The sequence below is a fragment of the Tursiops truncatus genome, chromosome 9 (assembly GCF_011762595.2).
Source record: "Tursiops truncatus isolate mTurTru1 chromosome 9, mTurTru1.mat.Y, whole genome shotgun sequence".
Taxonomy (NCBI): Eukaryota; Metazoa; Chordata; class Mammalia; order Artiodactyla; family Delphinidae; genus Tursiops; species Tursiops truncatus.
The window spans coordinates 19347789-19372958 of record NC_047042.1 but is presented as its reverse complement, the minus strand read 5'-3'; the positions used below and the strand labels follow the sequence as shown (position 1 = coordinate 19372958).

The 25170-nt window shown below is 37.8% G+C and overlaps 1 protein-coding gene across 1 annotated transcript in view; it reads right to left on the bottom strand.

Annotated features, from left to right (window-relative positions):
- The window catches only part of RELN (reelin), a 516016-nt gene that overhangs the window by 291594 nt on the left and 199252 nt on the right, over positions 1-25170 (bottom strand). The window contains exon 4 of the mRNA XM_033862920.2: positions 9097-9167. Within this exon, the coding sequence (XP_033718811.1) occupies positions 9097-9167 (71 nt within the window). The remainder of the gene's footprint in view (positions 1-9096; positions 9168-25170) is intronic.

The window sequence follows — 25170 nt, the reverse complement described above, 5'->3', positions numbered from 1 at the left end:
GCATGTGGAATCTTCTCGGACCAGGAATCAAACCCATGTCCCCTGCACTGGCAGGCGGATTCTTAACCACTGTGTCACCAGGGAAGTCCCCAAACAGATGTCTTTAGCTAGCAAAAGTTTTATCAATGGGAACATTCAAGTGAAACACATCATTCATTATTTTTCACTTCATCAGTTAAAGTGGATATGGTAAAACCCAATTCTGACGCTTAGTCAATTTTGACTTCTTTAGTCTGAATTAATAAAAAATTTACATTTCAGGATACTGGAAAGACATTTAGTAATACACGTTACTAAGCATTCAAGGATAGCCAAGGGAAGTTTCTGGTAGATGTGACCTACAATTTATACAATATTTGGGTATAAAAGGTATTCTTTATTTTTCACCAGATTTACTGAGATATAACTGAAAAATAAAAATTGTATATATTTAAGGTATTCAACTGGATGCTTTGATGTGTATACATATACATTGTGAAATAATTACCACTATCAAGCTAATTAACATATCCATCTCGTCACATTAAAAGGCATTCTTACTGAACAGCTAAGAATGTAAAAGAATGAAATTAGAACACTCCCTAACACCATACACAAAAATAAACTCCAAATGTATTAAAGACCTAAAGGTAAGGCCAGATACTATAAAATTCTTAGCAGAAAACAAAGGCAGAACACTCTAGGACATAAATCACAGCAAGATCCTTTTTGACCCACCTCCTAGAGAAATGGAAATAAAAACAAAAATAAACAAATGGGACCCAATGAAACTTAAAAGCTTTTGCACAGCACAGGGAACCATAAACAAGATGAAAAGACAACCCTCAGAATGGGAGAAAATATTTGCAAATGAAGAAACTGAAAAAGGATTAATCTCCAAACTTTACAAGCAGCTCATTCAGCTCAATATCAACAAAACAAACAACCCAATCCAAAAATGGCCAGAAGACCTAAACAGACATTTCTCCAAAGAAGATATACAGATTGCCAACAAACACATGACGGATGCTCAACAACAGTAATCATAAGAGAAATGCAAATCAAAACTACAGTGAGGTATCACCTCACACCAGTCAGAATGGCCATTATCAAAAAAATCTACAAACAGGGCTTCCCTGGTGGTGCAGTGGTTGAGAGTCCGCCTGCCGATGCAGGGGATGCGGGTTCATGCCCCGGTCCGGGAGGATCCCACGTGCCGCGGAGCGGCTGGGCCCGTGAGCCATGGCCGCTGGGCCTGCGCGTCCGGAGCCTGTGCTCCGCAATGGGAGAGGCACAGCAGTGAGAGGCCCACGTACAGCAAAAAAAAAAAAATCTACAAACAGTAAATGCTGGAGAGGGTGTGGTGAAAAGGGAACCCTCTTGCACTGTTGGTGGGAATGTAAATGGATACAGCCACTATGGAGAACAGTATGGAGGTTCCTTAAAAAACTAAAAATAGAACTACCATATGGCCCAGCAATCCCACTACTGGGCATATACCCTGAGAAAACCATAATTCAGAAAGAGTCATGTACCACAACGTTCAGTGCAGCTCTATTTACAATAGCCAGGACATGGAAGCAACCTAAGTGTCCACTGACAGATGAATAGATAAAGAAGATGTGGCACATATATATAATGGAATATTACTCAGCCATAAAAAGAAACGAAATTGAGTTATTTGTAGTGAGGTGGATGGACCTAGAGACTGTCATACAGAGTGAAGGAAGTCAGAAAGAGAAAAACAAATACCGTATGCTAACACATATATATGGAATCTAAAAAAAAAAAAAAAAGGTTCTGAAGAACCTAGGGGCAGGACGGGAATAAAGATGCAGACCTACTAGATGTGTGTGTTTGAAGAGGTTATGCCAAGCAGTTCACAGGCCAATGAGTATATGCCCACTCCTGCCCGTGCCTCCACCGTGATCTGTGCACACTGCGGCACCAGCAGTGGCCACGCTCGATACACTCACATCTGCTTGACACTTGCCACCTTTGTCTTACAAGGGCTCAAAAGTGTGTGTTCTCTCCTGGGTGTTCAGGAAATTAAGGCAGCAGTGGTGATCTTGTTTATTGAAGTTGTAATTCCTAAGGCTTTTTAATGTTGGATTTTTTTAATTTAAGAATCTATTTGGTAAAATGGAACCCACTGTGGGCTGTGAGTCAGCCAGAGATTTGGATTCTAATCCTGCCACTCACAAGTGGTGTACAGTTTTGTCAAGTTAACCTTCCTGGCTTTGTTGCTAATCTACACATAAGGAAGCTACAGAGCTAGGATCAAGAGCATACATTCAAATATTATTCCTCATCCTCAGTCTATACATACCACATACCTTAACATTTTCAGCAGAAACTCTGTTTACATGATTCTGAGGAATATGGATTAGGTCTGCAGCTCTTTCTAGACCGTTTGACAATAATACTTCTTGCAAAAGACTGACTTCTTCTAGTTCCTTTCAGGTTTTCAGTCAATTCTGAAATTGCCTCAATCCTTTGCTTTGATCACCTCTAAGAGTAGTTCACAAAACACTACCGCAAAAAAAAAAAAATGGTCATGAAGAATCTAGGGGCAAGATGGGAATAAAGATGCAGACCTACTAGAGAATGGACTTGAGGATACTGGGAGGGGGAAGGGTAAGCTGGGACAAAGTGAGAGAGTGGCATGGACATATATACACTACCAAACGTAAAATAGATAGCTAGTGGGAAGCAGCCGCATAGCACAGGGAGATCAGCTCGGTGCTTTGTGACTGCCTGGAGGGGTGGGATAGGGAGTGTGGGAGGGAGATGCAAGAGGGAAGAGATATGGGGACATATGTATATGTATAACTGATTCACTTCGTTATAAAGCAGAAACTAACACACCATTGTAAAGCAATTATACTCCAATAAAGATGTTAAAAAAAACAAAAACAAAAGAAACCACTACCACATCTGTCTTTAAAATCACCTAATGACATTTTGGGTAATCCCACAGATACCTTCTTGGTCTTTGCTATGTTACTTCCCACTGAGGCCTGCCTGACTTACCTGCCACCCTATTTAAAATTGCAAACTGCCTTTCCCCCTTCTACCCAACTGTGTAATTTTACCCTGCCCTATTCTGAGGTCTTTTTTTTCCCTACAGCACTTGCCACCTTCTAACACGGTATCACATTTACTCATTTATTATATCTCATATTAATTGTCTATCTTCTCCACTACAATGTAGGCTCTAGTAAAGCAGGGATCTTTGCTCTGTTCACTACCATATCCCAAGATCTAGCTTAGCCTGGCCCATGGCAGGCATTCAAAAATTCTTTGTTGAGTACTGAATGTTAAATGAATTCACTTCTTTATTCTCTACTGCTGGTGAATGAACCTAAGCATCTTCCGCTTTCAAAACAATTGGGAGTATACAACCTGGCACCCGCCTACCCCACACCCGACTGGACATGAGAAAACTCTGCTTCCTCGTCTGTACTACCTTGTCAGCAGAATTCAGCTGGATATGTGTTTATAATTACTTAGGACCTCAGGATTCAAGGTGAAGACATAAAATCCCCAAACCTGATTTATGTCCCAAGAGCATTCAGGGGACTCATTAGTGTTTAGATGGAAATCTGTGAATAGTTTTCAGATTTCTTAACGCAATGATTCATCATTTTTCAACCTGAGGTCAGTGTAGAGAACACTGTTTTAGTGACAGCCACACTGCCTCATGGTGTTCCGCAGCAAAAGTTCAGGGTTAAAGGAGATTTTTTCAAGAAAGACAGAGATTTTTCAGATGTATAATGTTTAAGGTGATATTCAGCAAACATTTAGAGTGTCTGTTTTATGCCAAGCATTGTTAGATGTTAAGAAAAACAAAAAATTAAGTCATGGTTGCTGGGCTCAAGAAGCTTCAAGTCGGGGTGATGGGGTGGGCATGAGTATTTAAACAAATAATTATAACAACATAGACCAATCACGTTAAGGGAGACAGGCAAGACCTCACACAGGAGGAGACATGGGAGTTGTAATTCAGAATTTTCCTTCAGTTCTTAGAAGTGATTTATTCCACCTGCTTCAGCAGAGTTGTCCCTCCTTCTTCATAAGTATAACCTTATATTTGTTGTGTTTTGGGGAAACATATATTATAACCCAAATAATATAAGCTCACTGTAAAAAAAATATTAGAAAATACAGATAAGTTCAAAGAAAAAAATTAAATGTCCATAATCTCACCACACTGATCTACTTCGTCTTTTTATTTCCTCCTGGCTGACCTTGAATAAAATTTTGCTCCAGCAAGATGCCTTCCCTTTATCATTTACCGAGCTTGTACTTTGTGCTAGGGATTCTGGAGAGTATGGTCACACAAAGCCTGGATCCAGACCTACTTCTCTATGATTCAAAAGTCCTCGTAAAGGCTAAATCCAAAAGGAAATGACTGCCTCTTAGCATCATTCTCCCCTCAGGCCTCAAGAAAGGAAAAGCAGCTCCTGACATCCAGGAGCTGGCCTGGCACTCACAGCTGGGCCTTGGTGCTCTTCCAGTGAACAGAAACAATTTCACAGAACATCAGCTTCAGACAAAGCCACTCTGTGATCATGATGGGTCAAGACAGACAAAGGACCACTTTATAATCACATCTGAATGCAAGCACAACCAGAACATTGTCCAACTCACAATATACCATGCATCCCTCTCTCCTGGCTGATAGGAGTAACTGCTGCTTCTTTATCAATTACAGCCTTAGCCTGGCTCTGCTCTGCCCTCCCTATGGATAAGATTTATTGAGATCCCCAACCATAGAATACCCACACTTGCTAATAGCATCCAATCCAGAGCAAAGCCCCACTTCCTTAAACCTGAGCCGAAATTACAAAATATAGGCCCAAATAGCATAATGATTCGTTTTATAATTTCCACTTACTGACCCACACCATAGTTCCCAATGATGTACCTTCTCCTATTCTGGAATGAGCACTAAACCCCATCTGTTGAACTCTAGGCGTGCGCCTGATGGTCTTTGTCTACAAGGCAGTGAAAGTCTATAAACACTTTGCGTGCGTGTGTGTGTGTGTGTGTGTGTGTGTGTGTGTGTGTGTGAGAGAGAGAGAGAGAGAGAGAGAGAGAGAGAGAATGAACCCATCTTTCCCTTGAACCTGCTTTCCACTAGGGCTGCCCTTTCTCTCCTTCCTTTTAATCTTAGATTTTTTCAAAGCCTCAACTTTAAATACTTCTCAACTCACAACAATTTGTCTTCCCTTGACTGTCTGACTCCAAACCCTGGGCAACAGCTTTCCAACCTGTAAGGCTTTAATATGCTTAGATGCTCATGTAGTCTGGCCTCTCCCGAAACCATCCTCACTTATAAATTGCCAATGACCTGTTAATTGAAAAATCCTATAGCATTTTTCTTGTTCTCCTCACCATTCTTTTGGAAGCCTCTGTCCCTTTTGAACGCCTCTCCCATGTTGAAAATTCTTCCCTAGTACCCCTATTTCTGAAGCTTGCCCCTTCTCCCAGAGTTCCCTCTTCCGTCCCTGCAATGGCTAGCATTCCACACTGGGCCCCTTCCTCCCTTCTCCGGGGAACTCCCTGGATGAGTACATTGCCTCCTCAGCATCTATATCCTGATGTGTCTCCAAACTGCCTCTCTACTCAGCAGGCTGCTGGAGAGCCCTGTGGGACGGAAAGCAGCTTCCTCAGGCCAACACATTGAAATCCAACCACTGTACTCCAACTATTCATTCGTTCAATAACATTTATTGGGTGCACACTATGCACTGCACATCGTGGAAAGCTTTAGAGATTCAGCAATAAAGAGCACAGTCCCTACCCTCAAGGAGCTTATAGTGAACAGCAGACAAGGCATGTGCGTTAATGCTCTTATTACAACACACAATGAATAGTTATCAAATGAACGAATGCATGCTTAAGGAAGAGATTTCTTTGAAAGGCAATGTAATATGAATGCTAATACTGTGGGCTACTGGCCAAATTGCCTGGGATCCAATCCCAGCTTGGTCAATTTCTAGCTGTGTGACCTTAAGTTATTCTCACTGTGCCTTTGTTTCCTCATCTGTCAAGTGCAGATAATAATAGTTCAGGGGGCTGCAGTAAAGCTTAAACGAGTCCATGTTTGTGGAGTGCTGAGGGTGCAGTCTGACACATAGTAGTGCTAACAGTGTTTCCATTTGCATTATTCCTGCGCCTTCAGAGTTATGTCACCATGCACGAGAGTCGCCAAGACCAGATCGAGGAGGACTGTAAGGGGGATCAGAGACTTTTTTTTCAGGAAGAGGTAATACCAAAGCAGGGTCTGAAAGCCTGAGCTAGACGAAGAAGACAAGAAGATGAAAAAGGGTCGACCAGGCAAAGAAGACAGGGGGGTATAGAGTACCAATAACACTGGTGATCAAGTGACATGCATGCCAGGAATTTTAAGGAGAAAAGAAAGGATGACAAGAAATGAGGCAGGGGAGGAAAACTGAGGCCAGATTGTAAAGGATTTTCCTCGTATATCAGTAGGGATTCTACTCTGAAGATAAACTGTTGCCTCCAATTGAGATATTGAAGGGTTTGAAGCAGGGAAATGATAGAATCCTATTTCCATGTTAGCAGCTCTGCATAGAGCACAGAGAAAGTGAGAGCAGGGAAACTAGGGACGAGGCTAGTAAGCAATTCCCCAAGGAGGGGATGGGTCCTCATCTAAGGTGGGTCAGTAGCAATGGGAAGGATAAGAGAGATGGAATCTTCCCTCCTATTTTTTCTTAAACTGCGGCTGACCCTTCAGGACTTGATCCTCAGGATGTCTTTCCTAACCATCCCAGGCGAATCTAGCTACCTCTGTGATCCCAGCCTTCAAGAACAGGAAATGGCTGTTTTTACTTTTATATCCATATTTAGCACTGTGCACTAGGACAGGGGCTTGCAGGGGCTGGATACATGTTTGCAGAATAAAATCCTTCACTGAATGCCTTTTAAGGAAGGGGATCAAGATTACATGCCATCTAAGACATCATTAGTATGTTTTCTGATTCTTTCACTTTTTTAATATGCTTAGATGCAAACTATTATATATAGTATGCATAAACAACAAAGTCCTATTGTATAGCACAGGGAACTGTATTCAATATCCTGGGATAAACCATAATGGAAAAGAATATAGAAAAGAATGTATATATATATATGTATAACTGAATCACTTTGCTGTATAGCAGAAATTAACACAACATAGTAAATCAACTATACTTCAATAAAAAAAAATAGTTAATATGCTTAGCCAGCAATCATCTTGTAATAATAGCTATCCTCAAGCTCCACAAGCAAAATTTTTGTTTAAATTCCTTAATTTAATTAAAATCAACAAACCTACCAAGTATGTTGTGACTGAAAGGCATTGTCCTGTGGTAGATATATAGAGACTGTCATTTTACTCTCTTTGATACTTACATTAGATATTCCTCATCCAATGCATAGGATATTATTACATGTTAAATTTATGTTATTTTATTTGAGGAGATAATTGATGTTTTAATTAAAAGTGAGAGGGCCAAAATAAATATATGTTTTATAGCACCAATTATTTCCCTTATTATTCCTGACAGCAGGAAGCAATCAATCTTGTTAGCATCCTTTCCACCCTATCTTGGATGGATTGATATGATTTCAATTGATTAGGTGCTGTTGAAAAAGCTCAATGTTTTCCTCTGGTCCTGGGCTGAATAGAATTTTTAATAACATCCCAGTCTACCATCATGTAAATCATGGTCATGTGTAACATTACTATTATGTAAGGCATTTTTTTCCCTCACTGGTTGAGAATTTTTTCCCACTGATTTTTCTTGGTTTTTTCCTTTTCATTTCAAATGAACCCAATCCCAACAATTCATTTACAACAGAAGAGACTCAAAAATTCAAGGCTTAAAAGAAATCAGCTTTTAGGCAATGATAAATGTCAGTAAAATTAGACATGTCTTTTCCTGACACTACGCAGTTTTCTGGATATTAACGTTCACTGCTATATGGTGTTCTATATTTTCAGTAATGCGAACATTTTTATAGTCTGGAAAAAGATTTACATTGTGGTAGATTTCTTGAGCCTACACAAAGGCTATCACACTTTTGCATTCTCAAAAGTCACAGAATACAAATCTGTTCAAATAAACTAAGAACACTGATAATATATGTGAAACTAGAATTAGAATGGGGTTTTCAGATTCAAGAGTTATTAGGTAAACAATCAGAAGTTTGCCAGTAATGGTCATCAAGTGTCTCATTACTTAGATAAAGCCATATTGGTGATATATATGACTATAAATAACAATTGGTACTTTCTTAAGCCTTTTAAAAACCCACATAATTTTCCTAATTTCTGTCTTAAACCCATTAGAGTCTCCTTAGTAGAGAGATAATTAGTAGAAATTTCCTTTACATTCAATAATGTAATTCTTAAGTTAACAAGTTTCCCCCAAAATAGAACTCTGTAAACAAAAATTGATAATATGCCTATGATAATGGTGAAAATGGGATGACATTTTGTTCATTGTGTGCATGTGCATACGTTCACATATGTGCGTCTATGAGACTTTGGCATGGGTGAGAGTCTGGATGGGTATGAGGCAGTGACAAAGCTTAATGTGACTACTTAATGTACACTTAACGCATCTGAAATGATGTTGCATCTGAAATTAATAGTGCACACAGTAGAAACAAGCATATCGATACTACATACACGATCATCTATAACACACTCAAATATTAAAAGCTATAAACAAATATTTTCGACAAAGTTAACAAGAAATTTAAGTGGTAAATTACGCAGATGTGTTTTTGTAAAATTCTAAAATTAGTAAGATTTTATATTTCCAGGACAACTAAATATAACTCATTAGGAAAAAAAAACTATGAAAAGAATATAAATTTTCTCTGGTTTATTTCACTCACACTTAGTATCTTCAGAACTGTACAGATCTTTATCAATAAGTAGTAACTAAATAATTATTAGAGATATTAAGGGGTCAATAATTCCATTTTTAAAGTGCCATGATCAAGTAATAGTCATGAAACGCTTACTCAGTACATAGGACCTACCATGAATAATTTTGACACAACCAATATGAAGAAGTCAAAGATGATTCTTACCTCCTTGTTCACACAGTTGCTGGGCTAAAGCATCTTTGAAGATAATCTGGCCTTTGTGTGTTGCTGTAGCCCTGGAAATGAACAGAAAAAGGTTAATACAAATCTTGTAATATGTTTGGTGATAACAATGTATTTTTAAAACCTCTTTTTTTTTTTTTTTTTTTTTTTTCGGTACGCGGGCCTCTCACTGTTTGTGGCCTCTCCCGTTGCGGAGCACAGGCTCCGGACGCACAGGCTGAGCGGCCATGGCTCACGGGCCCAGCCGCTCCGCGGCATGTGGGATTTTCCCGGACCGGGGCACGAACCCGTGTCCCCTGCATCGGCAGGCAGACTCTCAACCACTGCGCCACCAGGGAAGCCCTAAAACCTCATTTTTAAATGTTACGTGGATATGATTTTTTTTTTAAAAAGTGCCTCTGAACAGAGATAAAAATGAACAATAGAGTCAAGGCTTAAACCAAGTCACCTGGGTTGAGAATTATCTTCTGATTGGTCTTATTTTGTAAAGATACTGTAACATTTGTGGGCTTATTCTGAAAACTGCAGATGTGAGCAAATCTTGGGTAGAAGAACAAGTACGGAAAGGATGTTTATTAAAATTTATTCTTCAAGAGACCTTTATATAAAATGTTTTGTGGTGCAATAATGATATTAACACTGGAGGAAGATGCTCTTAATGTACATTTTTCTGAAATCGATAGTCACCATAACACCATAACAGATTTGAGATGGAGAATTATATTTTTAAAGTTTTTTTTTTAAAGAGGCCTATTTGGAACTTTCATAATTATAAAGTCTGTCATAATAAAATACACCTTTTCCCCACTGGGTCTAATTCACCACTTGAAGGAGATGTGCATCTTTACTTCCTCTAATCAGAGCTGTGCACATGTACTGGTGAAAAAAATAACATCCTTGCAGCAGATGTATTACTCAATGGTTATAATAGGAACTGTCTTATTAAAGGAAGAATTATTTATGCTTTATATTTGAAGTGTTTTTCCTTAAGATTCTTTTCCAGCACAAAAGGTATTATTTAAATGAATTTAAAACAGGAAATCATGCCTCTTTAAAAAATTTGATTTCAGAAAATAAGCCATACAAAATCTTTTTAATAACTAAAATATATTAACATTAAATCTCAAGTTTAGTTCTAGCCAAAACCAGCCTAGGACAAAAATAATTTGATTCAGCCATCACTTACTGAAGATGGATTATGTACAAAGCACTGGGCTAGGTCACAAAAGGCAACTTTTGGCCTCTGCAATTCCCCTCCATATGTGCACCCCTCAGTCAACATCTTGCCCTTTGTCCAGCCCAACAGGACCTCATGGTTGCCCACATCCCCACTCTGGTCTCCAGGTGGATGCACACTCCTCCTCCATGCCGCATACCTTTCTGATTTCTATCCCCCACTGAATTGTTACAAGTGTCAGTCCCCCAGGACTTGAGTCTCTGGAAGTAGTCTGATAGACTAAGCCATGATGAAGTGTTAATGGGTGATATTGCTCCAAGCTAACATATTTCAGCTGTGAAACTGAAAATATTATACTTTAACACACACACACACACACACACACACACACACACACACACACACAATGACACAGCAGTGAGAGTTTTGAATGGTGGGAAGGAAATATAATTGAAGAGAAAAATCACTGGGCAGCTGTCAACTCACACTATATGTGAAGTTTATAAGTGTAATCAGCCCTTGTTGTTGCATATTAATCATTATCGAAATTACAGATAAACAGATGCTACCACTCTCCCTATATAGTCACATATGTTTATAGGTTTTCCATTGCTTTTAGCAAGGTGAACATGAGAGGGACTAAATTTAGGGCCAATCTAAGCCATAAACATGACCCACAGACTCATCAGTTACAAAATTTATTTCCAGAGAGAACGTGGAAACTTGATTTACCTAAATACGTTTCATTATTCAAATCTCAATCAAGTCAAGAGCTTTTTCTTCTTCTTTTTTTTTTTTTTTACAGTACGTGGGCCTCTCACTGTTGTGGCGTCTCCCGTTGCGGAGCACAGGCTCAGCGGCCTGTGCTCACGGGCCCAGGCTCAGCGGCCATGGCTCACGCACGGGCCCAGCCGCTCCGCGGCACGTGGGATCTTCCTGGACCGGAGCACGAACCTGCGTCCCCTGCATCGGCAGGCGGACTCTCAACCACTGCACCACTAGGGAAGCCCAAGTCAAGAGCTTTTGAGCTCACATATACTTCTGATAGCAACACGGCAATCATAGATGTATAATTTTAATTTGACATTTACTTTGCAAGGGATATATTTTCTGATCACTAACCACCAAGAAAAGTCCTGCAACATACAATGTTTAAATAATTGTTCATTTTAGTTGTCTTCAGATTTTAAGTATATACTATTCCTACAGTAATATTTCTCGTTGGTCCACAAACTTATTATCATTGTGCCAGTGTATGCTCCCATGAACACAAAAAAACCAAAGTATCCAAATAAAATTCATGTCACAGAGGTTTTGCTTTTTCCCTGGGTATCAGAGATACTGATATATATGGGTCACTGCACAGCACCTTGTGAATCGTCCATACTGCTTCCCCTATTACTCAGTTTCTTCAGATTTAGAATTTCATTCATGCTTTTACTTCTTCTACTGTGGTTCAGTGAGTGAATTTCTGAGAACTAGAGAACAACTGAAACTGAAGAAACTTTTATCATCTAGTCAAAATTTCTTTAGCAGTGGTACTCATTCTTCAAACAAATATTACAGAACTCCGATATATGAACAGGGGAGCCCTGTTGGAAGTTGCTGGATTCCCTCTCCTCACCCAGCATGCTCCCTACCACCCACTCCCCAAAAGGTCCTGGTGCACTTCTCTGGAACACTTGGGAGTTTGAAGTGGAAGAGTTTGAAAACCGTTGAACTAGTCTAACTCTTTACAGTGTATGGATCAAGAAACAGAGGCCCAGGGAACACCTGCTGAAGGTCACACAACCTGTTAATGGCAGAAGGAACCTGATTCCAGGTCTTGATGCCAAGCCTTGGATTCTTCCCACCACATCAGCAGTTTTCAAAATGTGCTCCATAGTGGTACCCAGGGGTCTCCATGGGAGTCAGAGGGATGGGCAGCAGGGAATGCTTCAGGCACCATTAATTCAACCAGAGCACCTCGTTCTAATACTTGTTCTAAGTATTTAATGTTGTTTGAAGAAAGGGCTCAGCAGTTCAAAATTGGATTGAGAAGCATACTATGTGCTCTCAGAAAGAGAAAGACAAATACCTTATGCTAACACATATATACGGAATTTAAGGAAAAAAAATGTCATGAAGAACCTAGGGGTAAGACAGGAATAAAGACACACACCTACTAGAGAACGGACTTGAGGATATGGGGAGGGGGAAGGGTGAGCTGTGACAAAGCAAGAGAGAGGCATGGACATATATACACTACCAAACGTAAGGTAGATAGCTAGTGGGAAGCAGCCGCATAGCACAGGGAGATCAGCTCGGTGCTTTGTGACCGCCTGGAGGGGTGGGATAGGGAGGGTGGGAGGGAGGGAGACACAAGAGGGAAGAGATATGGGAACATATGTATATGTATAACTGATTCACTTTGTTATAAAGCAGAAACACACACACCATTGTAAAGCAATTATACCCCTATAAAGATGTTAAAAAAAAAAGAAGCATACTATGTGCTCAATGTCATTCTCTGGTCTTTTGCTTGGGAAAAATAAAAGTAGTAATAATAATAATAATGTGACTGGTAGAGGTATATATAAGGCATATATATATATATATACACACACACACACACACACACACACATGTGTCATGTATATATATAAACCATGCATATATGGTTATTACTATTATAACACATATTATGAATTGAAATTGACCCCCTGCTAGGCACTGTTGTAAGGGCTCCACATAAATTAAGTCAATTAATCTTGACAACAACCCTACTAGGTAGATACTATTACCTTCATTTTCCTGGGACATAGATCTATTGTTTGATTTGACTAATGTCATGTAACTGGTGCTAGGCCAGGATTCAAACCCAGGCAGTCTGAGTGCAGAGTCCTCACTTTTAACTGTTAACATTAAATTGTCATTGATCTGGTTCAAAGGTGGGATGGTAGCTTGTGATGTCTTTTCAGAGGGAGAGCCTGCTTTCCAGGCCTGATCTTTAAATTCATGCCTCCTTGAGACTGTGCTCTCGATTCCAACTTTTCAGTACACTTCTCTTGATTGCTTCTCCTACAGTGTTCTGAGTCCTTGGGCTTCCAGTCAGCTCATTGCAGTTCCCTTTTAACTCTATCACATTTCCTCTATCAGCCCCCACATCCCTTGCATCGCTCCTTTTCTCCACCAAATATAAGAGCGCTGGATGCTAACCTCATCAACATTGCTGCGAAAACCCTGGAAGGATACACAGGACACACACACACACACACACAGGTGTTGACAGATAATCATCATGTACATCACCTTCTTTACAAACCTTTAAATCCCTCAGATCACAGTTTAATATAAAAATGCCCAACCCTACAGTAGGTGCATGGTTAGTGATTTTAAGGGTCTGCTTATTAGCACCTTATCTTTGGGGGAAGAAAGAGCAGAAGCCCAGGTGACCACCAGGCACATAAGTACCATTGCTTTTACCCATGAATGTGTCTGCTGTACATGCCCCAGGGTGTGACATGTCAATAATGGCAAGTCTACTTTGAACACATTTAGAGCTATGAAATAGTTTATGGTGGTTTACTTACAGAAGCACAGTACTTACTTCAAATATTCTACAGAAATATATATTTATATAAATATATACTTAAATATAATATGTAAATATATAGTTTAAATATAAACATAAGTATATACATTTAAATATAAAAATATATTTATGTATTCAAAAATTGCTAAAGTCACAGTAACTCAGAGTCAAAAGTCCCTAGAGGTCATGTCCTCCAATTTTTAACCCATAATATATTTTTCTTTTGTTATAATAAGATACAGCTATGATATATGGTGACAGGCCTTATTTGTTTTCAGAATTATATTATGCAATTTATAGCTCTCTTTCAGGAGGACATCTATCAAATTTGTGGTGCTAATAACTATGTTGGTACTACTTGTACTTAATTTTCCATAATTACCGGTAAATTTTTAGAAGAGTTCAGAAGCTATCCTCATTGTTCACTGCCCTGGGGAGTAGACCTAATTTCTTAAATAAGTTTCTAATAAGTACTTATCTTCTTGGGAGATGCATAGGTTTCTAGAGCAAGTTTGCCAACAAGAATCCCTATTAACTAAGTAATTTTAAAAGCTAGGGGGGCTGTTATGATCTATCATTTGAAAAGCTCCACAGATTCTGCCAAATGAAGAAAGTTCATTATGATCACCATATTCAGAGCTTGAAATAGCCTGAATTTAAAAGAACACGCCATATTCTAGTTTTTACTGCACTCCTAGAGCAACTGTTTGCCCAAGCCATTTAACAGTAAGTATGTATTGTAATGAGGCACAAAGCTGAAGCTCACAGAAAGACCAGTGCGTGACCACAGTGAGCTGCCGCTAACAAGCTCTCTCTCTTCGTACTTCTTTATTCACTTGAGGCTTCAGATTCTCTATATGAGGATAGGGTTAATAATAACAGTTATTTAAAGACAATAATATTCACTCTTCTGATACTTAAGTCTCTCTACCTAAATGGATTTCAAGCTTCTGGAATAGTAGGAATAAGTAAAATTATCTCCCACCAAGGCACCTGTCATAATGATTTGAACATATAAGGGAATCAAAACTATATTTTTTCAGCTCACAATGTGCTTCTATTGTGCAATATTGCCATCCAGTTTCCAAAACAGGACTAAAAAGGGGTTTAAATGTAGTTGCTACAATGCCTACCCAAGTGTACTGTTTTGTTACTTCATCAATCAATTTGCTCACAGATTAACCTAAAGGATCATTTTTAAACCTAGGACGATGTGCTTTACATCTCCAGTGGTGGGTGACTTTCCCACTTTTCTCCCTGATTTACCAATGCGGTCTGATATGTTCCTGTGTCTTGCCCATTGACAACTGTAAAGGCATTCATCTGTCAGCAACGTGACGTTAATCTAGTGTAATATCAGCGTGCCTGTGCCAACTACCCTCCAGGAAATGTCAATAAATATGTGGAACATGGGAAAAGAGAGAGCGGTCCAAGTTTGGTCAATTTGATCTTCAAAGGAATCAATTCACTTACAAAGATTCTTGACCCCTTTTCATCAGCAAATTACTGTACCTTCTAATTAGGTTGAGGATTTAGCTTGACCGTTATTAAAACAAGAAAAAAATACCAAATTATTTAAAACATGTAAAAAGGAGTAATGAATAACTTCAGGGAGAAATTATTTTTATATTAAACTCTCAAACCACGTCAAGGCCATTGCAAAATGATAAAAAAAATGTGGATGTTTTCATAATGCTTTTGCTTTTCAAAGCTTTACTGGGCTCTTTGTTTTTATAATTACATCTTTTATTCTTAAGTCATAGCATTTTCCTCTGTTAAATGTATAAATACTTTCTCTCCCTCCAAACACAAATTTCAGCCTTAATGTTTTTATGTGCTTATCCAATAATCACAACGTCTCCATGTTCTTAAAAATCACCAAATATATGAATTTATGATATTTTCTGATCAAGGTATAATTTTCATCAGTAAAACAAAGAACATATAAATAAAATAATTCAAATAGGGCTAGTAAGTTAATGGTTAATGGCAACCATAATGGTTAATCCCTTTCAAGAGACTCAGCAGAGCTAACTACTCAAATTAAGATGTAGCATGTTGGGCTTCCCTGGTGGCGCAGTGGTTGGGAGTCCGTCTGCCGATGCAGGGGACGCAGGTTCGTGCCCCGGTCCGGGAAGATCCTACATGCTGTGGAGCGGCTGGGCCCGTGAGCCACAGCCGCTGAGCCTGCGCGTCTGGAGCCGGTGCTCCGCAATGGTAGAGGCCACAACAGTGAGACACCCCTGTACCACAAAATGTAGCATGTTAATCAAAATAAAACCAGCTAGTTCTATTACTTTGGGAGGTAACTTAACCTCTCCTGATTAATTTCCTGATTTGTTTAAAAAAATAGTAACAGATGATCTTCAAAATTCCTATAAATTCTAAACCTCTATGATTCCATGATTCAAGATTAAGTGAGCACATATGAGCATGTACACACACACACACACACACACACACACACACACACACACACATGCTAGCTGCAGCCTCTATCGAGAGAAGTGCTTCCCAAAATCACGTGGCACAGGTCACAGGTAACGGTGTGCTACAGCAAGCTTGCGTCACCTCATGAGAGCTTGTTTTTTAAACAGTTATATTTTTATTTTAATGTGAAATTTAATATATGTGTGTGTGTATAAATGGGTTTTGCATGTATATACTATAACTACTGCAGCTATATCCCCTAACTCATGTAAAAATATAAACTTTATCCTAGTCATTCAAGTCAAAAAAGTGAGTCACAGACTTAACCTCCTCATTCATCAGCAAATTCTGTCAATTTTATTTATTTACTCTCCAATGTACCCTTTTTCTCCATCTCCACAGCCATGTTTTAATTCAGGACTTGATAATTTGTCACCTGATAAGCTGCAACACTCGCTTGATTGGAATATCCCTCCAGATTCACCCCCATGCCAATGCAGCTTTCACATTGCGCCAGTTTTCTTTCTAAGATTGCTAGAAATCCTTCTGCAGCTCTCCAACATTTAAAGGAGTCTGTCAAATTCCTTAGAATGGCCTAAAAGGTTCTTCAGGTTCTGGTCCCTGCCTGTGTATCCAGCCTCACCTCCCACTGCACCCTGCAACTGAGCCACAGAGTAGTCTTCACGGGTTCTAGAATGCACGATTTATTTCATGCCTGCCGAATTTTTTATGTCCTGTCCCCTGTGCGTCGAAGTCTCTTGCCAAAAATCTTTTATTCATACTCTAAAATTTATCCAGGAATCTCTTCCCCTTACAAAACCTTCTTAGATCTCTCAGGTAGCATTAGACACCTTCTCCAAGGATAGCACAGCCTATTTTCTCAGCTCTGACATAGAAGCTTCCTAATTTAAGGTGATCTGACTTGCAGCCCAGCCCTCTCTTTTCACAGTCATTCTTATCATAAATTGAAACAACATGGTAAGTAGCAAACTCGTATTCATGACTGCCTAACAACCTCAACTAACACAAAATCAACGTTGATGCCTTCCAAATCCACCAAGACTAAGCCTCTACAATCCACACTAAAAGGTTAATACTATGGAAAATTAATCAGATTAAAAAGGAATTGATTGCCTGAGTACATGATAAGATGCTATGAATCCACATATCTCTGAACCTGGCAAGAATCTGGTCAAAGGCATTGTCTGTCTTTGAAATTTTAACAACATGCTTAATTAAAACATTAAATAAGGAACTTTCAGTGCTACAAAGGATGCTTTTATCTATTCAAGGAGAGAAGTAGTTGGTCTATAGTCAGATTTCTGGGATGGAGTATTAGCACTGATATATAAAAATGAAATATTTTTCCAGAAAATTTAACAGGAAACCATAGAAAAGAAAGATTGTTGTATATAATAGGAGTTTAACTTCCATTAAAAAGTGAGCAAGGCAAGGCTTCCCTGGTGGCGCAGTGGTTGAGAGTCCGCCTGCCGATGCAGGGGACACGGATTCGTGCCCCGGTCCGGGAAGATCTCACATGCCGCAGAGCGGCTGGGCCCGTGAGCCATGGCCACTGAGCCTGCACGTCCGGAGCCTGTGCTCCACAACGGGAGAGGCCACAACAGTGAGAGGCCCGCGTACCACAAAAAAAAGTGAGCAAGGCATAACTAAAAAAGATTCCATGAAGGATCTTCCTTATCCAACATTTATCATTCAAAGACTTTCAGAAGCGTTCTGCATATTGAATCAATAATGGGAATTCTCCAAAGAGTGAATTCCAACTTTAAATGTAGTTTGAAGTTCCTTGGGAAAAAAAAAAAGAAAGGAAGGAAGGAAGGAAGGAGGGGGGAAAGAAAAGAAAGAGAAAGGAAAAGGAAAAACAAGAAAAGGGAAAAAGAAAAAGGGAAGAAAAGTCTGGGCTTACAAGAAAAAAGCCATTTTCTCTACAACTAACATTAGATTTAGCCCATGACAAAAAATTCTCCTAAAGGGTATTTACAATATAGATTTTAGATGCTTTGCTTTTATACATAGTAATTTTAAAGGTATGCATTTGTATTTTATTTCTATACACAATTTTGATATTTTTAGTGTGTGAAAAGAGATTTCAGGAATGAAAACCCAACTGATAAACTTAGGAGTTTGAATTGAGATAGTCTGGCATGAGACCAGGCCTAAAATCCTAACTCCTTTCCTTCTTTTGATAACTTTTCCACAACAATTTTATGTTTCTGATATCTGGGAGCATCTTACTATACACATCAGAAGAAATTCATCAGCTTCCCAGAAGAGATGTGGGTTGTGACATGACCACCACTGCCTGCCTATGTGGGAATTTGGCAAAATATAAATGGTCTATGTTCATCTGGCAGTTATGTTCATCTATGGTGTTGTATGCACTCCACCAAATGTAATTGAAACCCTGATTTTCACTTAAAGTATTTTCAATAACACTGCTATGTGATACTGCATTGAAATAAAGAATAATCATTTTGGTGAAAAAGCACTGATAGTTGCAGGATATATAACACTAAAGAGAAGCAAACATTTATCACTGGCAGAGTTTTATCCTTTGTTTGCTTTGTAAATCAACAGCAAAGTGGATTTAGGGAGGGAAGATAACCTCTGAGCAGGCAAAACTATGTTTTGTCTTGTCAGTGTGCAAAAGGATTGCTCTCAACAACTATTAAAAGAAGCAGAGATGCCAAACTTCTCAGGATTGATCACAGAATTTTAAAGTAGGGAAGGCTGATAGGACTGATTCATGTAGCAAGAAGGATTATACCCAGGTGCCAAACAGCTTCCAAAGCTCCCAACTCACATGCCACTTTTTAAAAACTGAATGGAGGAGTGCTGTACACCAAAATGAAGGACTTTTTATTGTCTAAATTCTAAATAGCTTGAGTTTAATCAAGAATTGTTCTGGCTCAGAAAACCACAAGTACAACAAGAAAAGACGTACAACTTTTGTTAATAAAAAGATCATGTTCTGTCTGCCTCCACTAAATAATTATTCACAAACCCTTAAGGATTATGAACTTGATGAGGTACTAAGGTAACAGCCTGCTTTAGGTGCTCACATTTCTTAGTCTGGCCCTGTTGACATATGATAGGTGCTCAGCAAATATCTTTTGAGTTAATTTGAATTGTGTCTTCTATAGTAGGCTACGTGTACACTAGGCACAGGAATTTTTGTCTATTTATTTTCTTTATATTGTGTTCAGTGCTTGACATATGGTAGCCACGCAGTAAATGTTCATGGAATACATGAATGATTCGTTTGCATTATGATTACTATACAGTGTTAAAATGCTTTAATAAGTAACCATAAATTATGCATAAGAAACACTTAGAGAAAGATGGTTAGGTGATAATAATAGATCGTCAAGATAAACATTATTATAAGCAAGATTTATCCCAGAAATCAGTTAACAGCAAGAGCAATAAAAGCAAATAGGCTAATGTATTTGTTTTACTATTGCAACATGTTTTCATGATGTAACATCTCCCAGAGTATTCTTAAATCACCTGTAATCCAGAAATGCCTTCTAAAACTTCAAAACAAAAATGCTTTTCATACCACCTTTTAAAATCACTAAAACTCATCAAAGAAAAGAGTTTGAGTGGCTTTGCTGCTTTAAACACCTTTTAACTAAGTAAGCCTGTGTCAACTTGGTTCAGAGGCATCCTTAGGCAATGCAAAGACTAAACTGGTAAAATAGTAAACCAATTCTAAGAAAACCTTAGTAAAAATTGGAATTTTTTTATTCATTGGATAGTGAATTAAGGAGTCTGTATATTTGTTGAAACATTCATGCTAAGTATTTAGGTATCATCTCCGAGGGGACAGATAGAAAAAGTACTAGTTGCAGATACAGAAGAGGAGATTGTCCTAGGTCTGACGCTCATTATCTACATGAATTAGGCTGTATCACTTAGCTTCTGTGTGTCTCATTTCTTTAACCTATGAAATAAATTGACTGGACTGGATAATTTCTAAAGTTCAAACAGTAGATCTGGAATCAGAAGATGTGGGTCAGCACCACAACTCAATGGTTTATGTTGACCCTAGACGAATGTTTATTTTTTGAGAGAGGATTTAAAAACTTGCACTACTTCTCTTTCAGGGCTGTGGTGAAAATCAGAAGAAATCAACTCCATGGAAAGACTGTAAAAAATGTGAGGAATTATGATGATAACGTTCTGTCATTTTGGAAAATACTGGCACAAAACTGAAAAAGAATTATGAAACATATAGCCCATAGGAAAAGTCACCCCCTTATCCTCCAAAAAAAATAAAAGGGCTGTAAACTCTAAAATGTTTTATGGCTGTGAGAAAGCTGATGAAAGCTCTAATGAAGCACAGGATTTCTAACCTAGTTAATTAATCATAATGAATTAGAACAATATTGGTGTATTGATATAATACTAATATTCTTGTAAAATCCTGCCAACTTACATACACTGGTTACTTTGGAGGAAACAAGTTATAAGGCAAGCCTCTATCATAGGCAACAGTATTTAGTATTTTTTTCTGTTCTAAAAATAATTTCTGTGTATTATGAAAATTTTAAAATACAGGAAAGTATTAATGTGAAAATAAAATTACTCATATTCATGCCTAGGGGAGATAATCACTATTAACATTTCAGTAAACTATATATAGTCTTCTAGTTTTAAAAATTAGTTTATGAATACAAAGATTTTTAGAAAATTACTTGCCTAAGAAGTAGGTTTCTATTCCCTTATACTTAATATTTATTATAAATAGTTCCTACATCATTAAATATTTTTAGAACAAGATGTTGATAGTCTAAATAATATTCTACTGTATGGCTATATCATAATTTATTTATTATACTATTGTTGGAATTTTGTTTCTGGTTTTTAATATTTTAAATAATAAAATAAATAAGCTTTGATCATATCTTTTATTTTTACCTCTCATTTTACTGAGATATAATTGACATGTAACATTGTGTAAGTTTAAGAATGTGAACGGTATTAATTTGATACATTTATATATCGCAAAACAATTACCATTAGCGCATTAGCTAACACATCCATCCTGTCCATAATTATCATTTCTTTTTTATGGTGAGGACATTTAAGATCTACTCTCTTGGCAACATTCAAGTATATGATACAGTATTGTTAGCTATAGTTGCCATGCTACACAAAGACCCCCAGAACTTGTTAACTTTGTAACTGGAAGTTTGTATACCTTGACAAATATTTCCCCATTTCCCCTACTCCCCAAACCCTCGTAACCACCATTCTACTGTTTCTCTGAGTTTGACATTTTTAGCATACCTTGCATTTTAAGATGGATTTCCAAGACTGGGAAACTAAATTAAGGGCATAAACATGAAAGCCATAATTCCAAATAGCATTTAAGGAAAGGTACATGTCCCCATCAGCGTCCTAGAGAGCACCCATCCCACAATACCTCTGATGGCAATGAGCATTATCAGTCTATCAGTTTTCATTTCAAAGCTGTCATGCTACTTTTAATTTCCATCCCACTGATTATTAGTGAGGATACTTTGCATGTTTGTTGGTTACATTTTTCAGCTTTGGGAATTATATATTCACGTCCTTGCTAATTTTGCTATGGGTTTTGTTTTTGTATTGTTTTGTTTAATTTTTTGGCCACACCACATGGCACGTGGAATCTTAGTTCCCTGACCAGGGATTGAACCTGCACCACCTGCAATGGAAGCGTGGATTCTTACCCACTGGACTGCCAGGGAAGTCCCTTCTCTGGGTTTTAATGTTTTTCTAATTGATTTACAAGAGCTCGTTAAATGTTAAGGCTATTAATTCCATGCTATATTTGTTGCCAATATTTTTTACGCAGTTTATAGTTAGTCTTTTACTGTCTTTATGATTTTTTTATTTTTAAAAGTTTAAAAATTTTGTGTAATCAAATCTTTCAATCTATTGCCATCTAATTTTTTCTAGCGTTTTCATGCTTAGAAGCTCTTTCCCATTCTAAACTCAGTTAAACAGATGCTTGCATCCATTTTCTTTTGGGAATTCTTTCTACTCATCTGGAATTTATTTTAGTATACAGCCATTCAGTGGGGATTTAATTTTTTTTCATTTATTTTAAAATGTCTTTGCATATTTTATTGGGTAATCTTTGATCAACCTATTTATTATGGAACGTTTTCTATATTGTGTTTTCAGCATATATCAGAGTTATTTTCTGAAATATCTATACAGTTCCATTGATGTGAAAGCCTTTGACAATTTTCCACACTAAATAATTTCCACACTAAACTCAATTACATGGATAGACTAATCAGGGACTTGGGAATAATGTTTTCTCATGATTTCTGACTTGATCAGAAATAGACAATTCTTCTATTAGCCATAATTACCATGAAGAGGAAATGCACAGTGAAAATTTCAAATCCACAGATTATGCTTATTTCTAGTTGTTAAATATCAGTTGATTCAGATAATTATAGGGAATAATTCCTATGGCAGTCTGAGAATACAGACTTGTCGGTTGAGTATTTATGTGGGTGAAAAGGAATCAATTTGAGGAAAATTTAATAAATCTGAGTCTTATTCTCTAGAAATATTGTATCAGAGAGTGTCTGGAATTTAGACATAAGGTACAATATAGGGGGCTAAAAAGAGGAAGATGGAGAGAAACGTCTGGCATGAAGAATTGGACTGCCACCTATTTCTTTTACTTTATACACATTATCAAGAAATTGAAAACCAACAAGGCTAAAAAGAGGATCCTGAAAGCTTCCAGAAAAAAGAAATAAAAGAACTTTCAAAATAAGAGAAGAATTGCATCATTTTCATGCACTCAATTACAGCACTAGACGCTTTCAATATTTTCAGAGAATATTACTTTTAATCTGCAATTCTATTTCTAGCCAATCTGTCATCAAAAATAAGGAATCAAACATTGTACCTCCCATGTATACTTTCTCAGGAAGAAATTGAGAAAGTGATCCAGAAAAAATGACAGTGTAAATTAAGAAAGAGAAAAAATCATTAATCCAGGAAAAATAAAAAGTTGTTCAAGAAAGAAAAAAATTTATAATATACCACTTGGTTCTGCAGTGAATAATATTTATATAATTATTGATTGAAACACTGATGACTGATTTTATGAACTATGTGATATATTTATACTGAGAGGATGTGGGGGATAAAAGTTGTGTGTTTGGGGGGTAATGATGTAAAAGATGTATATCTTCATCTACCACAATGTGAAGTAACTTGATTTAAGTATAATAGTTAAAAATATAGATACGAATACCAGAAGGAGCAGCAAAAAATGATTACAGTGACTTACTCTGGGAGCACTACCAGGAGGAGTAGAGAAGGAAAGTCTTCCTTTTTATTATGAGCCTTTTCCTATTATATAATACTTAAAACTTTTTTTGTCAAAATAAAATTTCATTTAAAAAGAAATTAGGGGCTTCCCTGGCAGCGCAGTGATTAAGAATCCGCCTGCCAATGCAGGGGACACGGGTTCAAGCCGTGGTCTGGGAAGATCCCACATGCCATGGAGCAACTAAGCCCATGCACCACAACCACTGAGCCTGCTCTCTAGAGCCCGCGAGCCACAACTACTGAGCCTGCGAACCATAACTACTGAAGCCCACGTGCCTAAAGCCTGTGCTCCGCAACAAGAGAAGCCCCTGCGATGAGAAGCCCACACGCAGCAACCAAGACCCAATGCAATAAAAAAAAGAAAGAAAGAAAGAAATTAGTATCAAAGCAAGCAGAAGGAAGAAAATAATGAAGATTAGAGCAAAAAATGAATGAAAAATAGAATAGAAAAACAATAGAAAAAAATCAATGAAACCAAAAGTTGGTTCATTGAAAAGAACAACAAAATTGACAAACCTTTAGCTATACTAATCAAGAAAAAGAGAGAGACAGAAAACAATTTACTAAAATCAATAATGAAAGAGGGGACACTACTATTGACTACAGAAATAAAAGAATTATAAGAAAACACTATGAATAATTAATATCAACAAACTAGATAACCAAGATGAAATGGCAAACTCCTAGAAAGACATAAAGTACTGAAACTGACTCAAGACTAATTGAAAATCTGAATAGACCTATAACAAGTAAACAACTGAATTGGTAATCAAAACTTCCCACAAAGAAAATCCCAGGTCCAGATGGCTTCACTGGTGAATTCTATAAAACGTTTAAAGAATAATTAACACCAATCCTTCACAAACTCTTCCAAAAAGTAGATTAGGAGGGAATACTTTTCAAAACATTCTTCAAGGCCAGTGTACCAAAACTAGACAAATATCACAATAAATACAAACTACACAAATATTACTTATGAATATGGACACAAAAACTGTCAACAAAATACTAGCAGATTGGAATCCAGCAACATATTAAAAGGATTATACACTAAGACCAAGCCAGATTTAACCCAGGAATGCAAGGTTGGTTCAATATACAGAAATCATTCAGTATAATACACCACATTAATAGAAAAAAGACCAAAAAATGAATGATCATCTCAATAGATGCAGTAAGATAACCTGACAACTTCTAACATCTTTTGATGATAAAAATCATCCAACAGGGCTTCCCTGGTGGCGCAGTTGTTGAGAATCTGCCTGCTAATGCAGGGGACACGGGTTCGAACCCTGGTCTGGGAGGATCCTACATGTCGCGGAGTAACTAGGCCCGTGAGCCACAACTACTGAGCCTGCACGTCTGGAGCCTGTGCTCTGCAACAAGAGAGGCCATGATAGTGAGAGGTCCACGCACCATGATGAAGAATGGACCCCACTTGCCACAATTAGAGAAAGCCCTCGCACAGAAACGAAGACCCGACACAGCAAAAATAAATATATTAATTAAT